The sequence below is a fragment of the Mesoplodon densirostris genome, chromosome 7 (assembly GCF_025265405.1).
Source record: "Mesoplodon densirostris isolate mMesDen1 chromosome 7, mMesDen1 primary haplotype, whole genome shotgun sequence".
NCBI classification, from domain to species: Eukaryota; Metazoa; Chordata; class Mammalia; order Artiodactyla; family Ziphiidae; genus Mesoplodon; species Mesoplodon densirostris.
In genome coordinates, this window is record NC_082667.1 from 78,222,108 (window position 1) to 78,246,191 (window position 24,084).

A 24,084-nucleotide genomic window follows, 5' to 3' on the forward strand; every position below is an offset into this window, starting at 1 on the left:
CTTTTCTTTTCATTTTTAGCTCATTGTTGCCACGTACACTTGGTGATCTTGGTGCCTGTGGTTTAATCCCAGGAGGTTAGACATGTGGAACAGCACATTAACCCTTTTTAGTATTTTCTCCCAAGACAAATCATTTTTATAGGTTGTCTCCATGGTCTTCTAGTTGCTTATCAAAATTAAGCATCAAGTCTTCTAAGTGAGCAATAGCCCCAGTCAGTGTGAGGAAATCAACCTGGTTCTTATTGGGGCACAAATTCTTGGTCTTGGCACAAAGTGAGTTCACATAGGGAGTTAGAAGGAGAAGAATGGGGCATGCGAAAGGGGAGTTCTCTGTTCTCATTTACCTATGCATGTTGAAACTCCACTAACAGTTTTATTTTCATTAGCAATTTGTGATAAAAACTTAGGGTAAAGGGAATAATGAAGCTGTCCCATTATATGGCAGGACAAAAGATAGTAGGGACATCAAAATCAGGGCCTATCTATCTCATTTGCAGTTATATACTCAGTGTTTAGCATAGCATTTGACCCCTCATCAGTATTCAATAAGAAGATGCGTGTTGAATGACTTAGGGATGAATTAATGAATGAAAAAAGTTAATATGGTAGAAAATGTGTTTTATCCTTGTATTTTCGTGTGTTGACTTCTGTATTTCAAGACCCAGCGCTGTAACTGACACATAGAATATAAGCAGTAAAATTTGCTGAAAGAATGAATGAGTCCCCAGAATTCTAAGAAGAATTTTAAGACCAACACAGACCCCATATCTGCCAAGGTCTATGACAGAAGTATCCAGAGAAGAAAGCCTGATCTCAGCTAGTGGTAGAGCTGACAGAATTTATCTAGTTTTAATAATTTACAGCTCATCCCATTACATCTAGGCATAGTACCTACGTGAGCCATACAATTAAATGTTGACTGAAAAAAAATGCACAACCTAAAAGTTGAGAATTATGTTTTATTTGGAGGACATACTGAGGACTTAAATCAGGAGACAGCCTCTCAGATAGCTCTGAGCGACTGTCCTGAAGAGGTAAGGGAGGGCACAGGATATTTAGGGGTTCTTGCAAAAAAAAAACCCAGGTAGTTGGAACATCAAAAGATTACTGTTAATTAAAGAAACTAGACATCTTAAGTTAATAAATTTAGTACTTTTCTATATATGGTGAGATGCAAGAATATGGTCTCATGGAAATCATTCCCTTGATATGCACTTTAATTATCTAGGGCCAGTATCCTGTTTTCTCCATCCTGAATCCCCTCAGGGTGCAGCATTGGGGGTGGCTTCTGTGGCTGATGGCTTGATGGCTATAACATCCTCTGTTACTGATACCCCAGGCTACATTCTTTGTCCACGTAAATGACTTGAATATGGATAGTAAATCTGTGGATTTGCAAAACGTAATTCTTGGAGCATTTTTAGAAGGACAAAGTTAAGGGCAATTTCAGAATCACTAGCAGCTAAAATTGCTATTTATACTTTTCCACTGGTAGGTAGTAATCTGCTGTTGCTATCTTCAGTATTCCCAAGGGATAACAAAAGCCATTTAATTCAAGAAAGAAATGTAAACTTTAGCACAATGCAACTTCCACAAAACCAAACACACAAACACACACCCAACTCTCGCAGATATGAAGTAATAATCTGAAATAGAATCCTGGAACTAATTGCAAAAAAAAGAGCAAATGTACTCATATTAGATTTTATCCTTTTATTAATGTTTGATATATATATATATATGTATTTATTAATAAAATTCAGAGTTGCTATATGGAGAAATAGCTTTGTACGAATATTGTCTTTGTAGTGTTTATCAATAATGTATGAGATTGCCTCCTATGCTCCTTTTCCTTTATTCTCTTGCAGGCAGTAAATGTAGTTATCAGTTGTTTTTAAAATTTCTAGGCAGCCAAAGGACTAGTATCACTTAAATAAAGAAGGCAAATTGTCCCAAAGTAGGAACAATTTCCCTTCATTATGGAACATAAAGTCCTCATATGAAGGGGGAAGAATTTCATAGCTAAAAGCTTTCAACTACAGAAGATTTATGAGTAACTATGTATGTTGTTTCAAAGTGGACTCTCTATAATTAATGTCTAGGGGTTATCTTTGGTATATAATGGATTTTCATTTTTTAAATATTATTAGATAATATACAGAAGAATATATTTAATTGTATGTAAGTTATGAGAAATAATAAAAACTCCTGCAAACACACCACCAAAACTAAGAAGTAGAATCAAAACTGCTGAGTCTTCTCTCTGTTCTCTACCCTGATCCCACCTTCCTGCTTTCACCAAAGAAATCACTCTGATCTTAGCTTTATGTTCAACATCCACATAATTTTTATCTGATTTTGCTTATTATTGAGATTTATAAAATTGATATCATACTTTAGTCTTCTGTGCTTGCTTTTTTTACTCAACATTATGTTTCTAAGGTTCATCCACTTTAACTAGTGTTCATTCATTTGTACTACTGTATAATATTTTATTGTATAAATACAAGAAAATGTGTTTATTATTCTATTAATGATATTTGGGTTGTTTGGGGCCTATTACGGACAATACTTCCATGAACATTTATTTTAATGTTTCCTGGTACACATGTGCAAGATTTAACATAAGTAAAAGAGTAGACATACTAAGAGTAGAATTGCTGAGTTGTAGGGAATTCAAATATTCAACTTTAAAGATTCATGTCACAATGTTTTCCAAAGTTATGGCATCAATTTTCAGCCCTTTTGCTCTATAGCTTCACCAGTTAGAATGGTCATTCTAGTCTTTTGTTCCTTGTATTAGTCTGCTCAGGTTGTCCTAGCAAAATACCTCAGATTCAGTGGCTTAAAAAACAAGAGATTTATCTTCTCACAGTTCTGGAGGCTGGAAGTCCAGGCTCAAGATGTTGGCAGTTTTGGGTCCTCCTGAGGCCTCTTTCCTTGACTTGCAGATGACCACTGCTTTCTTGCTATGTCCTCACATGGCCTTTTCTCTGTGTGTATACATCCCTCTTATCTCTTTCTCTTCTTACAAGGACACCAGTCATATCAGTTAGGGCCCCACCATTATGACCTCATTTAACCATAATTATGTTTTTAAAGTCCCTGTCTCCAAACAGCCACATTGGGAGATGGGGCATCAACATACGAATTTTAGGGAACACAATTCAGTCCATAACAATTTTAATTTGTATTTCCCTAATTACTGATAGGCTGAGAATCCTTTCATCTGTTTAATAGTTGCCTATGTTTCCTATTCTGTGAAGTCCAGAGAATATCTTTTGTCCATTTTTCTACTGTTTATCTTTTTCTTACTTATTTGTATTGTTTTTTAAATACAAGCAAATAATCTTTGGTCAGCTATATATGACACAAATAAGTTATTTCATACCTTCTAACTTTTTTAATGTTGTCTTTTGATAAATAGCGGCTCTCAATTTTAATGAAATCAAATTTATCTTTTAGCTTAGTGTCTTTTTGTTCTACTTAAAATGTCCTTCCCTAGTTTAATGCTACCCAGATATAGTATATTTTCTTCTGAAAGTTCTAGTGTATCTTTGTTTTATATTCAAGCCATTAATGCACTTACAATCGTCTTGTCTGTATTATCCAATTTCTTTGTTTTCTGATGAATAATTAAGTTTTCCAGGACCATTTTGGAATGAATGGATTTTTTAGGTGTGTCTGAGCTGTTCTTGACCATTCACATAAATTTCAGAATTGGCAATCCTGGAAAACCTCTATTAAGTATTTTTATTGTAATTGTATCGACTCTATAAATTAAGTTGGGGGAAACTTACACCATTATGATGAGTCTTTTCTATCCATAAACAAGATGTACCTCTCCATTTATTTAAGACTTCTTTAATATCTTTCAATAAGGTTTTATTTTCTCCATAAATGTCTTGCACATTTTTATTTAGATTTATTCCTAGGTAGTTTTTTTTTCCATTTTAAATACTTTTTAAGCTCTCTCTTTGTTCCTGGATTATAGAAATCCAATAGATTTTTGCATCTTGAGCTTATATCTAGCCATCTTGCTAATATTGTTTTTTAGTAAGAGAGGATTTTCTTAGCAAAGAGGAATAAATGTAAAATTAAATAAAAAGGTTATGGGTCAGCTCTGGTCAATAGAACTTTCCATGATAATGGAAATGTTCTTAGTGCTGTCAAAAACGACAGCCATTAGTCACATGTGTTTTTAACTTTTTAAATGTAAGTTCAATAAAATTAAAATTTCAGTTCCTAAGTCAAACTTGCCCACATTTCAAGTATTTAATAGCCACTTGTGACTAGTGGACACTATACTGGACATTGTATCTCTAGACTATTAGACTGTGAAGCCATGGCGTCCCGGGATTTTATCTTTGTCAGTGGCATAAGTGAGATCTTTCATGTGACAGTTATTCTGTTATTAAAAAGAGAAGTTACTTAACCTAGTCATCCCTAACTTTTTGAAATAATCCAACATAGCTTTCACCACCCATGAATTTCTTGAATCATATTTATGTTTCTAAACTATTTCTTATGTCATGTGTTCACTTTGTAGCAAGTTCATTGTCCTAAAATGGCACATACCAAAGTATCAAGAGGTTCCCTTATTCCTGATAAGCTGTGATTGGATGAAGAAGACCTTGTTACCCTGCCTATCTGATTTTTATTATAATCAGATGTTAATCTGTATCAGTCTCCATATTCAAAATTCACCTTCAAAATTATATGTTATTCCCATGATGGTTGTCTTTATTTCATTTAGCTAGTATCATGACCTTTTAAATGCAGTTTTGGTCATTTTCTACTAAAACCTCATATTTATCTGTGTGGAAATACATCTCCTACTTGTTTGCCCTCTTATAAACTCTTCCTGTAATTTAATCCTCATGAGCTTTATTTCCCCGAATTTTAATTACTTAATATTTTGTAAAACATTTAAGAGATCACTGGTATGCTCTTTTTTTCAATCATCTATACTTTTAAACAGTGTGTTGCAATAAGAAATAGTACTGGTAATCAGAAGACCAGAGTCCTAGTTTTACCCATAAAAATGAACTATATGTGCATTTAAATAAGTTTTATATAAGGTTATATAAGGTTTATTCTGATTCTAAAATTGTTATGATTATTTAGAAAATTATGTTTGAAATATGACATTATTCAAAACCAATAGAGGTTTGAAATCTATTAAAAATCTACAAAGAATTCAACTATTTCACCTTTTTCCCTGATTTGATATTAAACTGTAATCCTTCATCTTTCACTTACAGCATGCTGTAGCTGCTGTTGACACAAAGACAAAATATAATGTCTAAATATTGTGTACTTGTTTTTAAATGAATACTTTTGTTTAAAATTGTCTTTTACATAGATTCTTGATTCCCTTTTCACAACTTTTCCATTCCCCATGCTACTGCAATCAATCACTCATGATAGAAAATTATTCTCTTTTCTGTTTGCTAAAGCTCTTTTTAAAATACCAAGTTTCAGGGCCTCCCTGGTGGCGCAAGTGGTTGAGAGTCCGCCTGCCGATGCAGGGGATACGGGTTCGTGCCCCGGTCTGGGAGGATCCCATATGCCGCGGAGCGGCTGGGCCCGTGAGCCATGGCCGCTGAGCCTGCACGTCCGGAGCCTGTGCTCCGCAACGGGCGAGGCCACAACAGTGAGAGGCCCGCATACCGGGAAAAAAAAACAAACCAAGTTTCAAATGATCATCAATTCAAGAAACTTTGGGAAATGAACCTCATAATTTCCAGAATGAATATTTTGTTTCACTGGCTACCAGGACACCATCCTCTCCTAGATTTCTCCCCTCTCACTCACCATTCCTTGGCAGCCTCCCTTGGTGATGCCTCCCATCCCTCAACGTCTGTTAGAATGCCCTAAGGCTCATTCCTGGCCCCCTTCACTCTCCATCTACCTTAACTACTCATGAGTTTTAATCTAGTCCCATTACTTTAATGGGAAGATGACTTATGACTCCCCAATTCATACTTCTAGCCCTAAGCACTCACCTAACCTCCAGACTCCTAATTCCAATTTCCCACTAAATATCTCCAATCTATGCATAATAGACATTTCAAACTTAGCAAATAAAACTAAATATTTTGCTTTGATCCATCCATTGCACTCCAGTTTTTCCTGGCTCCATAACTCATCCAGTTGCTCAGGCCAAAAATGTTAGATTCATCCTTAAACTCTCACTTTCCCACAATTCCTATGTCCAGTCCATCAGAAATTCTTGCCAGTCTAACTTGAAAATACATCCTGAATCCACCTACCTCTCACCTTACTCTTGCCGTCTTTTCTTACTCCAAGCCATCATTGCTTGCCTCATCTAATGCAATAGGCAGCCTCTTCCACAACCTCCTTGCTTCCTCCCCTCTTGCCCCAATCCTTATAGTCTCTAACCAATACAATAGCCAGAATAATCACAAAAAAACCATGAATCATATTACATTATTTCCCAAAACCTGTTCCCATCACTTTAGAATAAAAATTAAACTTTTTACCTGTCCCACGTGCTTTATCCAGTATTTCTTCTGCCCTACTCTCCAAGCTCGTTTACTACTACTATTCTCTCACACACACATCCAGATTTTCTTTCTGCAGTGGCTTTCCCAACATCAGGGCCTTTGCACTTGCTATTCCCTAAAACCTGGAAGATTTTAAAAATCTGTAAGATTCCTCCAAGCAAGATCTTAGAAGGTATTTACATTTCATTTTGTAGAGACATTTGGTAGAAGACATTTTTGCAGAAGATTGATACATTTTACTTTGGCGGCTATTCACACATCTGGCAATTTCCAAGTTGGTTAAATAACAAATGTGAATTGATGAAGCTAAAATAAAAGAACTGTAGTTGGTGAGACCTATGTGTTTTAAACCGTGAACTTTGAGGAATTGTAGACATGCAAACTACACCATGGTTTCAGTGTTAATGTGTGAGAATTAGCTAAGGTATTTTCCAAATACTCATTACTCTCTAAAGAGCTTCTGAGCAGGAAATCAGAACAGGGCCTGTGGACCTGAATTTTATCTAGTACCACAGTTGATTCTGTTGCAGATGGTTTTCAGTCAGCCCTTTGAGAGACACCAAGCTGGGGTATTTGCCCAGATATGATTACCAATGGTCATGCAAGTCACCAATGAGATACAATCGAGAATCAACAAATGACTGAAAAGAGTGACAAAAGAAGAAGAGGATCCAGTAAGGACCAGTAGAGACGCTATCCCAAGCACTCTTGGCTAGGAGTTTTACAAATCCATTCATATAAATGGATGATAGTTAACAGCCAAATGGCACTGCATATTTTTTTAAGTTGCTGAGTATTAAAGTGTATGGCTAAGCATCATAAGTTTTGTTAAATTATATTTTGGTTGCTATAAAATTAGGTGTACATTGTGTGTCATAGATGTAGGGATACAGATGTGTAAATATATGTCGTTGTTTCAGTTCTTCAGCTGATACTTCATAATGTCTTTGCAACTTCTAAATGAAGGACCTCTTCAAATATTGTTTAGAAAGAAAAGATGCCTGTTCATCCCTGTCCACCTCCCTTTCTTCATCCCCTTCCTTGTCCCTTCCCTTCTTTTTTTAAAAATCTTTATTGGAGTATAACTGCTTTATAGTGTTGTGATCCCTTCCCTTCTTGAACAAATTAGTCCATTAAGTGAGGTAAAATAACCCTTTGTCAGCATGGGGGAGGTGGGCATTCAAGGAACCACATGACTTGGCATTGGGTCTCAGAGTCTGAGAAAGGGGAGAGGATGTCTGCATAAGGGAGCCTGGAGTTGACTGCTGAAGTCTGATTCGTGTGAAAGGGCATCCACATGAGGAAGTGGCCTTGGCAACCACTCTGTACAGATTGTCATAACCCGTGCCAGGTGGAGAAAATGTGTGGATGGGAAAGTGGCAGCTACAAGAATTTACTTAAATACAGGAAGATTGATCAAATAATTAAGGATATTAAGAATATGGTAATCAGTGTTATTTTAATATCTGTGGAGGGAGTTAAAATATGAAAAGGGCAAAAACTAGAATGAAAGGGTGTTGAAAGGGAATGGAGGATGTTAATGTGAACACATGATTTTCAATATAGAGACATTATAGAAATAAACATAGACTATATGTATGCATATGTTTATGAACGTGTTTGTGAATATGTGTAAATGGTTATGAATATGTGTTTTCATATGTGTGTATATATATATGTACATAAATCCCCTAGCTCTGCCTATTGAGAGTACCTGGGACCACTGCTTCCCAAGAGCAATGAATACACCTAGTGTCCAGATCTTGGTTTCTAAATACAGCTCTCCAACTGAAGGAACTAAAGGTCTTTGGAGAAATGGCTGATTCTAGAACCACTACAGGGAAAATATAAGATGACCCTAGAACATACTATTGTTTCAAGAAGTAAGGGATCAGCCATAAAAAGAAACGACATTCAGTTATTTGTAGTGAGGTGGATGGACCTAGAGTCTGTCATACAGAGTGAAGTAAGTCAGAAAGAGAAAGACAAATACCGTATGCTAACACATATATATGGAATCTAAAAAGAAAAATGTCATGAAGAACCTAGGGGTAAGAAAGGAATAAAGACACAGACCTACTAGAGAATGGACTTGAGGATATGGGGAGGGGGAAGGATAAGCTGTGACAAAGTGAGAGAGCGGCATGGACATATATATACACGCTACCAAACGTAAAATAGATAGCTAGTGGGAAGCAGCCTCATAGCACAGGGAGATCAGCTTGGTGCTTTGTGACCACCTAGAGGGTTGGGGTAAGGAGGGTGGGAGGGAGGGAGACGCAAGAGGGAGGGGATATGGGGATGTATGTATATGTATAGCTGATTCACTTTGTTATAAAGCAGAAACTAACACACCATTGTAAAGCAATTATACTCCAATAAAGATGTTAGAAAAAAGAAGAAGAAGGGAGATATCAAAGAATAATTGGGAAACATCAAAGGATATGGAAGCCAAACTGAAGGGGTTTCCACTGGACAAATCTTGAACAATCTAAGCCTCAAAATAAATAATGGTAGAAACGTATTATAGTCAATTGAATAAAATAGGAGTCTATGAGTTCATACTGATTTAAATAATTAAATTGAATAAATTATGTTTGATGAGGAACAGGATATTTACATAATTACAAAGTGCCTTACCACAAAAATTATTAATAATGAAGGAGAAAAAAATAACTTTACAATGGAAAAGACTGGGTGATACACCTTAATCAAATGAGTAAAATAATATTCCAGTAAGGTTACTAGTTAAAAGTTTGCCGAAATTGTTTGATAGGAAGCAGTGAGAAGAACAGAGCTTCACCACTGTGTTATTCCTGCCAACTATACATATCCTGAATAATCATGAGACAAATACAAACAGCTAAATCCTACAAAATAGCTGATCCATATTCTTTAAATTTTTCTAGTTTATGAAATTCAAGGGAAGCCTGAGAAAATTTTCCAGATTAAAAAACTAAAGAGACAGGACAACTAAATGCAACATGCGACACTGGGCTGATCCTTTCATTATGAAGGACATGATTGGGATAATTGACAAAACTTGAAAGGGGTCTGAAGATTAGTAGCTCTGTAGTCATGTGTCAGTGTTAATTTCCTGATTTTCATGATTATATTTGGACATATGTTTGTAGGAAATACTAGAGGATTTGGGGGAGACATTGCATTGTGTTGGCAACTACTCTCAAATGGTTTGGGAAATAAATTATTTTTATTGTCATTTCAACCTTTCTTTAATTTTCGAGATTGTTAAAAGAAGGCAAACAAAGGAGAAGACCCCTGAGTCAGGTAACCCTCCTTTTCCTGGCGACTCCCATAGTTAAAAGCTCAGTTTACAATGGTGGTCAGTTTTTCAGTCTATTTGTGCTAATTTCTGTTACTAACAACATAGCATCTTATTTTCTATTTGAGGTTTTTGGATTTTTCCTAATTATGCTTTTGCTTTTTATTCTATCAAATGTCTGTGAGTTTGATAAAGTCCTTGGTATTAACACAAAATCAGTAAGATTCATAAAAATAAAAATAAGTTCTTGGAGAAATTTATAAATTTCTACCTGCATTCAAATTGGAGTAAGTTGGCAAGAAATTTATAAGGGGAAAATACTATAAGGAGCACTCCCATTCAGAAACTCAAAATGGTTGCACGGGGCTTCCCTGGTGGCGCAGTGGTTGAGAGTCCGCCTGCCGATGCAGGGGACACGGGTTCGTGCCCCGGTCCCGGAGGATCCCACATGCCGCGGAGTGGCTGGGCCCGCGAGCCATGGCCGCGGAGCCTGTGTGTCCGGAGCCTGTGCTCCGCAACGGGAGAGGCCACAGCAGTGAGAGGCCCGCGTACAGCAAAAAAAAAAAAAAAAAGGTTGCACGTGTTTATCCTGTAAGAGGTCTGTGATGAAACAGCAGGATGAAGGCTATATGTCCAAACTTAAATGCAATCTTTTAAATCACCTTTCATGTCAGGCCATGTAAGAACTGGGCAATTCAAGAAGTAAATTAGAACAATTCTTATTTTCAATAATTTCTTAGGTCAACACTTAGAATAATGAAAAACTTATCTTTAACTCCAAGAAATCTGGACAGTTATTAAAGCAAATGTGTTGTCCTACTGGCCTACACCTGGTTATAAACAGCAGTACGACTTCAGAAAACCCTGAACACTGAGTGAACTTTCTAAATATAGCTTTTTCGGGCCTCCCTGGTGGCGCAGTGGTTGAGAGTCCGCCTGCCGATGCAGGGGACACGGGTTCGTGCCCCGATCCCGGAGGATCCCACATGCCGCGGAGCGGCTGGGCCCGCGAGCCATGGCCGCGGGGCCTGTGTGTCCGGAGCCTGTGCTCCGCAACGGGAGAGGCCACAGCAGTGAGAGGCCCGCGTACAGCAAAAAAAAAAAAAAAAAAAAAAAAAAAATAAAATAAATAAATAAATAAATAAATAAATATAGCTTTTTCTTTCTATAAAGGTGTTTTACAAGAATGCTATCTTTTGTGAAAATGTGGCCTTTATAAAGGGTACACTAAGGTCTGTGACTTTTAGACCTAGAAAAGATTTGAAATATTTTCTTAGCCTGGGAATCCACATTTTAGAGGCATAGAAAGAGAAACCCAATGAAATTAAATATTTTGCCCACCATCAAATGGCAAACAAGCAATAACGACAGCACTCAAGCCTCTGTCTTCTAAATCCATTGAATGCAGCATAAATAGATTGCAATAACTGCTGATTTTCATTGTCCTCAACGCTACATTTCTTCCGTGCCTTATCCCTCTTCTTTGAAGAGGGATGACAACATTATCTGCAAACTTTATCTATAACTATTTTTTTTTAATTTTGCTGTTTTGTAACTCATTTTTGAAAAATTCTGTTTCTATGTTGAAAATGTGTAAGGACATTTACCTTCTTTCTTGAAACACCTTTGCCTGCATTTATCTCATTTTATTTTGAACTATTGTGTAGCAATAAGTTCAAAAGCGCGTCTAGTAGAGGAGATAATGTCAGAGGCAACAAGGTGTGTGTATGGGGGGGGTCGGGGTTAGAGTTGACATACCTTAAGGGAGATGAGGAGAGAGGGAAGAGAATAGAAATTTTATTTATTTGAAAAAATATGATGGCAAGTTAGAGAATTTTGGCTAAACTTAATACAATATAGCTTTCCTTAACTTAAATTCTGGGTTAACTTCCACTGTTTACATTGCCACAGACTAGGGAATAAACAAAGCAAAAAGATTTGTGGTACCACCATTTTGTGTTAATTTCATAAAGATTTCTACAAGACTTTTAAAAAATAAATTGAAAAACGAAAGTCTTGTCTTTAGCTTATTTTCCCTGCATGCTTGCACTTTAATAAGTTGATAAATGACATTTAAACTCAATAGTTATGATTAATTCTGTCCCACAATTTTTAAAAGCACTGGGGATTGTGTGCGCGTGCATGCGCGCACCTTTACAACCAGTAAAATACAGTTCTTGATCAAAAAATTATTATCACTTAGACTATTGAATAAAATCAGATATGATAGAGGGGCCAGCTGTTGATAGGTTTAAAAGTCACCCTAGGTGATTAATTCATGCAGCAGTGTTGCACGTTTCTCTTTAGATGAAGCACTTAGAAGTATAACCAAGCTTGGCTCTAATTTCATATCTGAGACCTGTTTTATTTAGAGTTCTTTGGCAAGTGCTTGCTCTGTGTTTTTATAGTCTTTGGTTGTGCTATAAAAATGTCAAAATTATGAATTAACAGATATGCAAAAGTGAAATCCTAGAAGATAGGATAAACATGAAGTCCTCTAATTATCACTCAAATAAGTTTGGTTGACACAGAACTGGGAATCAGATAAAGACATTAATAATTCATAATGCTGAAGTTAAAATCTTCTAGTTACAGTACAAAAGAAATCCTAATTTGTACCACAAGGTAATGAATTCAGTACTTTTCATTTGTTAAATATTTGCTTATTACCCTGCACCGTGCATAGAACACTGTTGCCAAATTTGGAGGGCAAACAGGAGAAACAGACACTCTCTACCCTCAAGTTGTTTATACTGCAGTCAGTGAAATTTCTCTACTTTGAGATCTTTTAATTCCTCAGTTCATTGTAACATCTTCTTCAGATGAATTGTTTTTTATTTGTTAAAACCAATGTTTAGCACTTTAAATAGTTTCTTCAATGTTCCTGATGGTGAAATAGAGTCATCATGCTAATTTCCAATACTAATTACAGAGTTGATAGGAGAAATGCTCAAGATTGATAGTAAAGTGATTTCGATAATCTACAAAATGTCTTGAAGTTTCCCAGATAACAACTTGTCTCCCAGACAAAAATGCACTTATTATTGATATTCCAAGCTTATAAAAATTTTTGCACTTTAATCATATAGCGATTTTACAACATCTTTTCATTCACATTTTAAGATATTTTGTTCAGTAGATTATCTCATTTTGAAACTATTGATTTATATATACATACTATGTAAATATTAGTATATATTTCTCAATGACTAGATTAGTGCTTTCTTAACTACTTAAATTTGTTTAATTCATATTGTTGTTCTTCAGCATTTCTTTTACTCACTGGAGCCTATCCCACTGACTTCAAAAAAGCCTGAAAACTCTGAAAATCCCATTTAAAGTAACTGTATGGAAAATCGTTAAAATAACATGTAATAATGGTAGAGAAGAAGTGTATTTAACATTGTGCTGAGATTATCCCATTAATAGAGAGATCAATCAATAATTCTAACATTCAGACATATAATAAAAATGAAAATCATAATACTGAGCAATGACATTTTCAATAAAGGGAGATATTAAATATTGTATAGGAAACGAGAATCTGCAAAGCAGATAAGTTGGCAATGATTATACATATATTTAAAATACGTTGAAACAGTCATAGACAGTTTTTCTTTTTGGATGGAAAGAGGCATATTGAAGTGTTTAAGCACTACTTCAACTGGAATAGATATTTAGACACTATACAGAAAACACATGATTGCAGAAGAGCAGATATTAGCAGGTGTGTGAATGTGTATGTCTTGAATTAATGCATTTTCTTTTATTCAAAAAGGAGGAGAATGCCAAATTTACTTTAAAGGTGGCATTGTGATATGTTAAAGTTCCATTCTTAGACTTTTGCTGCTGTTACTGTTCCTTTAGTATTCACCAAAGAGTACCGTCCTGTCATTTATCCAAGTTAGAAATCTAGAAGCAATCCTAGGATTCTCATTATAGGGTCCCCTACCTTCATGCTCCCCCCTCAAGAAGTAACAAATTCTTGGCTCTCCTATATAGGAAAGCTCTCTCCAACGTACGCCTGCTCTGTAACTCTCCGGGTCTCGGCGCGCGGCTGGGAGAGCCGCCCCCGCCGCCCCCCATCCCCTCGGCTCAGGATCAACGGGCCGCCCGCGCCGGCGCCGCCGCCCAAGTCAGTCTCTCACTCGCCCAGGACGCGCGCCCGGGCGGGGTGTGCGCAGCCAACTCGGTCCAAGCGGGGGAGGGGAGGACATGGGGCGAGGGGGACGCCACCCATGTGGTCTGGGGTTCGGACCCAGCTAGGCGAAACGCGCCGGGAATCGATGACGGCTGGGGAAACTCGGGCAAACCTTTCTTGGGGAATCACCCCTCCGACACCCCACCGCCCAGGCGCTGCAACGGAGGGTGAGCGGAGGGTGAGCGGAGGCTGGGGGAGCTCAAACTTGCGAGAGCTGGAGGAGGCGTCGGGCAGGCGGCTGTCGCCCGAGCGCTGCGCCTGCGGGGGGAGGGGAGTCGGCTGCTGGGAGGGAGGGAGGGCGAGCGAGAGGGCGGAGGGAGGGGGAGGAGGAAGAGGAGGGAACCAGGGACGGAGGGCGCGTTGGGATCGCGGCGCGCGGCGTCAGACGGAGCCTGGGCTCCCAGCGGCGAGGTGAGGCGGAGCTACGCTCCTTGCTGAACGCGAACCGAGCTCGGCGGCAGCGGGGAAGACGCGCCGGAGCCCAGACCGCGACCGAGAGCGGGAGCGAGGCGGCAGCGGCGGCGGAGGGGGAGCCCGCAAGCTGCCGGGCGGGGAGCCCAAGCCGCGCTGTCGCCGCGCAGGGAAGACTTGGCCAACACACTCACACACACACGTTCACACACCCAGCCCGAGCTGGCGCTCGCGGCTAATCGTCAACAAGGCGCTGGGGCTCCTGCCCGAGCGCGGGCGGCAGCAGCGGCGACGCGAGAGCTGCTGAGCCCGGCCGAGCCCGGCCCAGCCGCCGGAGCCCGGAGGATCGCGCGGGGCTGTCGCCACCTGCCCGGAAGCTTTGAGCCCGCCCCGCCCTGCCCCGCCCCGCCCCCACCCGGCCCAGAGCCCACCCCTCGGCGGGGCTGACCCCGAGGGCAGCCGGCTGGCAGCAGACGGCGAGGGAGGCGAGCGGGCGCGGCGCCGCGAGCGGGTTGCGGGCAGCGGGGCACGGCAAACTTTGCAGTTCGCCGCGCTTCCCCGGCCCGGCCCCTTCTCCCATCGCCAACGTCGCTACCCCACTTTGCTCCAACCCCGCACACCTCTCCCCACCCACCCCACCTCCCGTCGCTCCTCCTCGCCGCCTCGACTCTGCTCCGGGGAAAACTTCAAAGCGCCGGATCGCAGGCTCCCTGCTTACTCCCCGGCTGGGGATTTCAGGTCAGTGCCCGGAACACCTTTCCCCGCGGAGGCCGCGCGGGCTGGCGGGCGGGCGTGCGTGCGGCGGGCTGCAGTCGGCCCCCTCCCTCGGGGCCCAGACTAGCGGCGGGTGGCTCCTCTGACTCTCTCGCGTACCCCTCGAAGCTTGTGCCTCGCGCTTCACTTTGGCTGCTTTGCTCGCTTTCGTTTTTATTTCCTAGCTGTAAGTTATTAAAAATGCAGCCAACCTAAGCGGCCCGGCGTGGGCTTCGGGGAGGGAGGGGCGCGGCGGGGGCGGGCTGCCGCCCCCCTGGGGGCTGGGAGGAGAGCAGGGTGTTCGCGGAGTGGAAGTTTGCAGGCAGTGTGTGCCTGTGTGCGCGGGAGCGCGGTCCTCGCTGAGTGCCGCGAGTCGGGCGTGGGGGGCGGGGGGTGGGTGAGCTGGGCTGGAAGTTGGGAAGCTCGTCTCGGCGTTAGCTCGCTAGCAGGAAGGGGAGGGCGGCGGGTTCCCGTCTGCTTTCTTTTTCGACTCGGGAAAGAACTGTAAAAAACCCCAGCCGCCGCTGCCTCGTCTCGCCTCTCCGGGGGCAGCTCGTTCTTGCTCGTGGAACGACGGCGTGTGCGTGCGCGAGGGTGTGTGTGGCGGGCGCCCCGGGCCGAGCCGAGCTCGACCTGCCGCCGCTGCCGCGCGACTCGGGAGGGGAGTCCCGGGTTTTTGTTTTTTTTGGCTTTTTTTGGCTTGCTCCAAAGCGTGAATCACGTGGATTAAAAAAAATACTAGGAAATGGAGCAGAGCGAGGGGTTCCGACTCTGCCCGCCCGCCAGCCAGCCAGTCAGGTCAGACGCTTTGTTTTGTAAATGTTCTTTTAAAATTTTAATCTGCCACTCTGGTCCACCCCCACCTTCCCCGCGACGTCGTGGGGTTGGTTTTAAGTTGTGAGACCCCAGGGGTGGGGGTAGATCGTGCGGGGGCGGGGGCGGCGGCGGGCGGGGGTGCGAGACCGGGGGGGCGAGACCTGGTTCCTCCTCTGGGTAGCGTGGAGTCTGGTGGAAAGCCCTGTAGGGCGTGTGCGAGTCTGCGGCCGGAGGAAGTTGGTCCCACTCGGAGGGCGTGCGGCGCAGAGGCTGAGGGCGAAGAGGAACTTGCGCACCCGGGCGCGATCCTCGGCCGAGGCGGGGAGGGCGAGGCGCCGCTGCGCCTTGGGGCAGGCGGGCGGCTGCGCTGCAGAGCCTCCGCCAACTAGGGGGCTCGGGGTGGCGGCGACGTGCTCCTGCTGTTTACCAAGCAAGCCCCGGGGCGCCGTGTGCGGAGTAGGGCAGCTCGAGGCACGCGTGGTCCCGGCGGGCTTCCCGCCGCCTGCACTCTTGAGTGGGCACGTCCCCGGGTCCCTGAGACGGCTGAGCCTGGCCGCGTGTAGGCCGAAGCCGGGGCGAGGCTTAATTTGCAGTTAATGAATCTTTTCCAGAAAGTCCGCGATCTCCAGCTAGAGGCTGTGAGTGCCCGCGCGCGAGGGCGCGCGCCGCCGGCGTCTAAAGGGTTGGGGGGTTGCGGGGATGGAAGAGCGAAGGAGGGGGGAGGGTTATGTGTATTTAAAAACAAACCTTAAAAAAAGAAACCAGCGCGCTTCAAATAGGTATTCGTACAGCCTCTTGTGTCTAGAGTAGACAGCTCAGGGTTTTAGCTTTTTGTTTGTTTGTTTGTTTGTTTCTTTTTTGAGAGAAGGCCAGAGGAGGGGTAGTGGTATTTGCTTCTAGGGGTAGTCTCTGGAGAAAAATCCTTAAAATGACTTGGAAATAAAAACGAGGAGGAAATGGCCCACCCCAGAAGGTGGTGGGTGGTGAACGCAGACAGACTTGGGTATTTGTAGCCATCTGACACTTGCTGTGGCACTGGAAACGGACACCGCGGGCCGAAATCAATCCTTACGAGGTGTTGGATTCGGTTTGGCCAACAGAATTGCTTGTGTGGAAGGCATTTTAATTGTCGGCCTCCGATACTCCTGTACGTGGACACTTGGAAAATACATTTGCTTCTCGACCCTTCCCACTCCACCCCTGACCTGTTATCTGGTCTGGGCTTTGCAGTGTCGGTTCCCGTGTTTATTTTGGGCATGATTTCACCGCGAGGAGGAAGCGGGGAGATGGCGGTGATTAATATGCCGTCTAGGTTTAATCCGAGGCTGGCCTTTAGTGTGTGGGTTTACGCCGCCACTCACCGGGATTGCCTGGGGTAGTGGGGGGGCGGGGTTCGGGCGCCAGGCGCTCCGCAGGCAGGTCGGGGTTGGGGCTCGGATGGCCCCAGCGCTGTCCTTTGAGGTGCTGTCACCAGTAGGTGACTGAGAGTTAATTAGGAAGTGTTCTCCGGATCAATGGGCCGCACAGCTCATTAGCGATTCTCTCCAGCCCTTTGCAGGGCCGGCCGGGCCTGTGCCTCCCACACAGGCCGGGGCCCCGCGGCCCGGGCTGCGGAGAGCGCCTCTGGGAAGTGGGGAGGGATGGGCAGCGAGGGGCGACCGGGAGGTGCGTGTAACTTGGCCGGGCGGCGCGTTGCGTGCGGCGCCTCGAGGCCCGCGCAGCCCGCTCCTTCTTCCTGCTCTCGGTCGCCTCGACTGTGTCTTTAACTCGCTCCCGCTCGCGTCGCTGCCTGGCTGCTCGTCCCCGGCTCCCTCGCCTATCTCTTGTTCCCTAAGCACGACGCCTGTGCTCCCCGCCCAGTTTGGGATTAGACAAGATAAAAATCGGCGCGCAGAGCTGTGACTGTGCCCCGGCAGCCGGGCTGGCGGGAGCGCTGTGGGCCGGGGCCGGGGCGGACCCGCTGTGCGCTCGGGGCAGCCCGAGCCCGTAGAGTCCCACCCCGACCCTGCAGGCGCGGTCACGCTCCAGCGTTCTGTCCGCCGGGAACCGTGCGGGCAGGGGGACCTGGGTAAGGTCTCCGCGCTCTCGCGGGTGTTGTTGGTGTGCCTGTGATAGATGGGTCTAGACAGGCATGCAGGCTCCCTCCCGGCTGAAGGACGGGAAGTGGGGGGCGGGCCGCGGAGGCGGCGGCAGACTCCCGTGAGCGAGCGAGCCTTCGGGCCCAGCGACCAGGGTGGAGGGAAGGCTGCGAGGGTTTCTCTTAACCCTTTAAAGACGATAGGGAGAGTGGGGGTGGGGAGTGTAGTAGAAATTCCTGGAGGCAAAGTAGCCCCCTGGGGAGAGGAGGCGGGAGTCTGGGCTTTAGGGTTTTCCTTTCTCTTCTGTGTATGCAATCTCACATCCTGGTACATTGGGCTCGATTCTTCGACGAACCAAACGCAGCTGCTAGGTGATCTAATTTGACCCGATACTTCTCAGTGGGGAAGGTGTGAACACACACAGTGGGCACCCTCACTTAAGGAAGTGAGTTGGGGAGATGCAGAGGTTTGACCTTACCGTTCCCAGCGGCCCAGTATGTGAAGGTCTGCTCAGAGCTTTAGTCAGTGGGGCCTCTGACCGAGAGTGTTGCCTACCAAAGACCCAAGCCTGAAATGCCTGTCCACTGCGTACAGGTATGCGTCGGAGAGAGCAAAGGGGTCCTTGAGTTGTCTATGTAAATAAAAACACTTTTAACCATGAACTTGTGGAGAGTTCAAATAAGATATGTTCAGGGAGGCAGCCTCCAAACAGGAGTTGGACAGCGATGTGTACAAGATCGATCATTTGTATACACATCCATGGGGTCAACATTGAATGGGTCTAAAAATTTAATACAACTCTGCAGGCATTGGTCTCGTTCTTTCCCTGAGGTAGACCCCTGAGGTAGGTGGGTTACCCTATAGAGAAATGAATCATTAGTCACACTCCTCTCTCCTTCCCCCTCCTCTTCCTTTTAGGGTTTGTAGTCTTAGGGGATCCTCTAGGTACATTAAACTGCAAACCCATATTGGTCTGGGAACGAGCCCCATTATAGGCAAAGCAAGAATGTAAGTCGTGGGGAGGTGTACGTGTTAGACAGGAATGCACAGATTAAGATGTGCGCCTGAATGACATGTGCTGAGACAAATCAAGACACGGGCTCTGGTGCCCACATGGAACAAGAGATAGAGAAGAGAGAAAGAACTGGCCGCGAGGAATGTAAACATGGGTATGCAAATACTGAGACCTAGAGCGAGATTCTAGGAGAAAATCCCAGACTTTGTTGAGCTGGAAACTGGAGCAGAATTTCTGTAAGTTCGTTCGAGAGACAAAAGCCCATTTAAAGGTGTGAAGAGGGTCACTTGGAAACACAAAAAGCATTCACATGCATACATCCATGCTTAGATACACAGGCTGAATGACAAAAACTCCTCAGTGCCTGATGAAGATTTTCCTGCCCGGTGAGACACAGCAGGGCACGGAAGTGTGGGCCACACAACCACATGCGCACACTCATTCACTGGGAAATACTGTGTCTTCGGCTAGAGGGAAACTGAGGGCGACGGTGCCTAGCTAAGGGTGGATGGCCCTTGGTTACTAAGATTGCTTCTGGTTATAGTTTCTTCCCATTTAGAGTGGGGAAGAGAGTACGTCTTGAGCAGGTAGGAGGATTTCTGAAAGATTTTTGAGTTCTGGACCCTGAGAGGATGGATGGTGGAGGAAAAAAGAGGAGTAGCTTTGCATCCTGGGTCGGAAGCAAGGGATGTTGCGCTCCTCTAAGCCCTGTTTGCTAAGGTGGCGCAGGGCCTAGTGAACTGAGAGAGACTGAACCGAAAGAAGTGCGAAGCTCGGCCTCTGGGCGGAATCAAGGGGAGGTATGCTTACTTTCCCTTTTTTTTTTCCCCCTTGAGGAGACCGTGCGGGGACGGCCAGCATAGGGAGGATTAGCAGGCGCCTCTGTGACCCCAGACGCGCGTGTAAACTCGGCTTGGGTTTGGTTTGCGCGTGGCGTCGGTTTGCCGCGGTCCCTCTTTGTCTGAGCCCAGCCGGGAATTCCAGCTTTTATTGGGAAGACCGCACTCGGGTGGAGCCCTTGCTGGGTTGGGCACGACAGCCGGGGCTGGGCAGGAGGCTCGCCGGCCTCCGAGCCGCCCGAACCCCAGGACGGTCCTCGGGAGTGCCCAGCGGCCCCCGGCAATGCCACCTCACGGGTCCACTTGGGCCGCCGTACCGCCCCTCTCCCCGTTGGCCCCACTGCTCCCCCGCCAGCCCGAGGCCGAAAGGAGCTCTGAAGGCCCTTTGTTAAGCTCCAGGGTCACACCCGTGCCCTGGGGGCCGCGCAGGGGCGGGAGGACCTTCTCCTGGCTGGAGGCCTCCAGCCCTCGGCTCACAGGGGCCTCGGCCTGGAGGGGCCTCGCCCAATCAGGGGAGGGGAGGCTGCCGGCAGGATTCCGTTTGTTTGCAAGGCTGGCTGCGCTGCCGGGGCCTAGATGGTGGCGCTGGCTTGAGAAGCAGCCGGGGCAGGAGTGGAAGGTCTTCTCAGGCCATCCCCGTGGCAGCCAAGCCGCCTGTGCCCCGAGCACTTGGCCGGGGACGTCTCCCAACCTCCAGCCCGGCCCGTCGGCTTTCGCTGGTTGCCCCCCATGTGTTCCTCCGGAAGGGATAGCTGACTTTCTGTTGGATGGGAATTAACCAACGAGCTCCCCCGCCCCCGCAACGTTTCTGTAGCAGGCCCCCTTTCCCAGCGCAGGCTCATTTCCGCCGGCCCCTAGTCGAGGGTGTTGGAATTGGGGGGGGGGGGCGTCCCCGCACTTTGTTATTTCTTAGAACCATGTCTCCCCGGCCAGCCATCGCCCCTCAGCACCCATGGGCTCCGGCGCCCCGTGATTAGACTAGCGGGAAGTCCGCTAGGAGAAGATCCTGACAGCATTAAATAGAATTTGATCTAAAAGACAGTTTCCAGTATAATCTCGTTATGCATCACAGACTCCCGGTGTTATTTTGTGGAAGGCGGACAATGATCAATTTACATTGACCCGGGGCTGGGCGAGCTTTTAGATGGTAATTGCCATATTGATTTGCATGCAAAAAGGAGACCTGCTAAAATTAAAGACCGGAAGCTAAATGAAACTAAATTTATTGTCTAGGTGCAAACCAGAGGAACTGCTGGGGGGAAGAGGGTGAGTGAGGTCGGGGTGCTAGGGGCAGAGCAGGTGAGAGGCCCAAGAGCTCCGGGAGGTCACAGATTTGGGGGCGATCTTTGCCCTGATGATTTCAAAACGTGAGGAGGGGGCTTGTTTAGGGTATGGGGACCCAGCAGGGAAAAGTTATAAACAGGCACTATTGCATTGAAGGCACTGGGATCTTTTAATGCTAATAGTAACTGCGAGGGGGGAAGAGAGGTTTATAGGGTTATAGGGGTCTTCCTGCACCATTTCCGGCACCCCCCATTTCTATTGTTCTACCCGAGCGCTCATAACCGTGCCAAGGGCACCCAAATTCTTGCATCTGAAGAGTTAAATTTTTTTTTTAAAGACAGGCCTTAAACTTTCCCCGCCCTCCTCCCCCCCCTCCTCCCCCCCCCCCCCCGCGTCTGGTCTTTCGAAGAGAGCGCGAGTAGGGGGCGGTTCTGCATGCCGCTGCGGGCAGGCCTGGACCTTTGGAGGCTGCGGGAGTTCCTCCCCGGACGCAGCAGCAGCCCCAGACTCGGCCGGACGCTGATCGCTTTGGGAAGCGGCTCGTTCCAGGTGGCCCAAGTGGCGGGGGCGGGGGAGGGTCTGGCGGGGCCAGGGACTCACGGTGCCCGGGGGCGGGGGTCACCTCCCTGGAGGTTGGAAGGGCCTGCACGGAGGGTGTGGAGGAGGGAAGGCGGGGGCTGGAAATCCTGTCCCAATCGGCGTTGATCGCCAAGGCCGGAAAGTTTAAAAAAGAGAAAAAGCCACTGGCTGCAAGCCAGGGGCTGCCGGGCCGCCGGGGCGTGTTTGGCTGACTAGAGGGGTGAGGACCCGGCTCCGCCATCGCCTCGGTCCCTCCCGCTGCGGAGGCCCTGGCCTGCCCCAGGCGCTCCTGGAGCCATTTCACGCATCCGGAGCCTCGGCCACTGGAGGAGCCACCCGGGAAGCCGCAGGGGCGGCTGAGTGTCCGGCGCTCCTGCCCGTTCCCCTTCCCACCGAGCTGAGCTGGAGACGGCCCTCGGTCGTGGAGCCTGTCGCGTCTGTGGCATCGGGTGTGGATGGTTCCCGGAGCTTCTGAAAGCCCGGGGCAGAGCAGGAAATTGAGGATGGGGTGGGGAGGGCATGTTGAGCGCTGACCCTGCGCTGCTGGGATGAGAAGTTGGGGAGAGGAGAGAGAACCCCAACCTCCGGCTTGTCTCGGGACTTGGCTTTTTGTGGGGACCCCCAGGAGTCCAGGAGGGTCCAGCATCTTGCAAGCCGCTTCCCCCTCAGTTGCCTCCCCAGCCCACTTTGGTCCCTGGGTTTTTCATTAAAGTCCTAGGAAAGGTAGATGTAGGCAGTCTTTCCAAAGGGCTTTTGCTCTGTCTAGATAATTTGATTGATGGCTTTATGTGGCAAAACTAGTGTGGCAGGCCTTCTTGTAGTTCCAGGTGTCAGCACTTTTTCCAGAGACCTAAGAGTAGCACCCACCTCCCACTGCCTGTTCTGGGCTCCTGGAGGAGGGGAAAGTGGAGCCTTGTTGGGAATCCCTGGCCTCACAGCAGGGTGTTCCAGTGTAGGGAGATGGGTAGGATGTTGGCAGAAATTTCGAAAGACTTCACATGGACCAAGAGATTTCTGGGTGTAGGAGAAACTAGGATGCGGGCTCCTTGTGGACCGAAGTTCATAGGTGTTAAGTGCTATCCTTTTACTCTGTATTGGAGTACAAGGGCTAAGGAAGCCTTCCGAACTTCTTGGGGATTCTGGATGGCACAATTTGACCGATAATTGGCTCCTCTCCGCAACTCCAGGACTGAGTTTGACCGTGGCCCATTTTTACTAGCTGTGTGACCTTGGGGACAGGTTATTTATGGCCTCTGAGCCTCTGTAAGTTTCTTATTTGTAAGACTGGGTATAATTTTCCACCTTTAGGATCAGAGAATACTTGGCACATAGTAGGCCCGGAGGATTAGTAATTGCTTTGAATGACTGGTCAGATTCCTATAGGTTGCTTCTCCGTGCCCTGCTGCCCCTGAGATGCCTGCCGCCCTCCCCCTGCAAGACCTGCGTAGGCCAGTGTCTGGGAACCAACCTGCAGGTTAAGCTCCCCTCCAAGGGTATTCCTGAGGCTATTCCTCCAGGTCTGCCTCCGTGGGTTCCTCCTTCTTTCCCTTTGTTACAGTTCTTTGCATTCTGGGCTTTAAAGGAATCCATATGAAAAGGCTGGGATTTTTTTTTCTCCCCCTAAGTGGGATCATTTATATGGTTAGGAATTGATTCCAGAACCGGTATCTAGGTGCTCTTTGGCAAGTCCTCCCGCCATTCTTTCGGGGGGAGGGAGCAGCAGCGGCTGGAGGGGAGAGACCTGGTGGTAAGAGGTGAAAGGGTCTGGCCCGCTGCAGAGGCCAGAGGTGCTGTGGTTTGTCTGATAGGGATTAAGTCCGGATGTTATGAGGTCTCAGTGTGGTTTTCAATAAAAGTCTGTCAGGGATTGCTTCTTTTCTATCGATATGTATTTTTAAAAATTTACTAGCATGAGAAGAAAACCAGACCTGTATGGATCCAGGCCGGTAGTTAGCTACTGTGATCAGGTTTCCTACTAGACTCCCAGAGGGGAAGTCAGCGTTTGATTGAAGCTACACTTGGTTCTTGACTCTCTGGGGATGCCTGCTCTGAAACAGGAGCCCTCCCTTTCTCTCCTCCCCCCCCCACCCCCCTTTTCCCTTCTTCCCCTAAAAGCCTTTGTGCTGAAAGAGCTTCAGTAGGCATGAGTCCCTGGTACCTCTCTAAAGAATGCCTTCCAGTCTTTGCTGACATTGTTTTGTGAACAGTGGGTTTTACCAGGCCAGCAGTTTTCCCTCGATCTTAGCTCACTATTTTAGAGGTTCGAGTATGCCCAGGATGCGCCCAACTGCAGTG

General features: G+C 46.1%; 1 protein-coding gene and 1 pseudogene across 1 annotated transcript in view; both read left to right on the forward strand.

Moving 5' to 3' along the window:
* Positions 1 to 24,084, forward strand: part of LOC132494212 (centrosomal protein of 78 kDa-like) — a 142,531-nt pseudogene that overhangs the window by 50,514 nt on the left and 67,933 nt on the right.
* The window catches only part of LOC132493380 (BCL-6 corepressor-like), a 43,682-nt gene continuing 33,638 nt past the window's right edge, over positions 14,041 to 24,084 (forward strand). The window contains 1 exon segment of the mRNA XM_060103841.1: positions 14,041 to 14,192. Within this exon segment, the coding sequence (XP_059959824.1) occupies positions 14,052 to 14,192 (141 nt within the window). The 5' untranslated portion in view covers positions 14,041 to 14,051.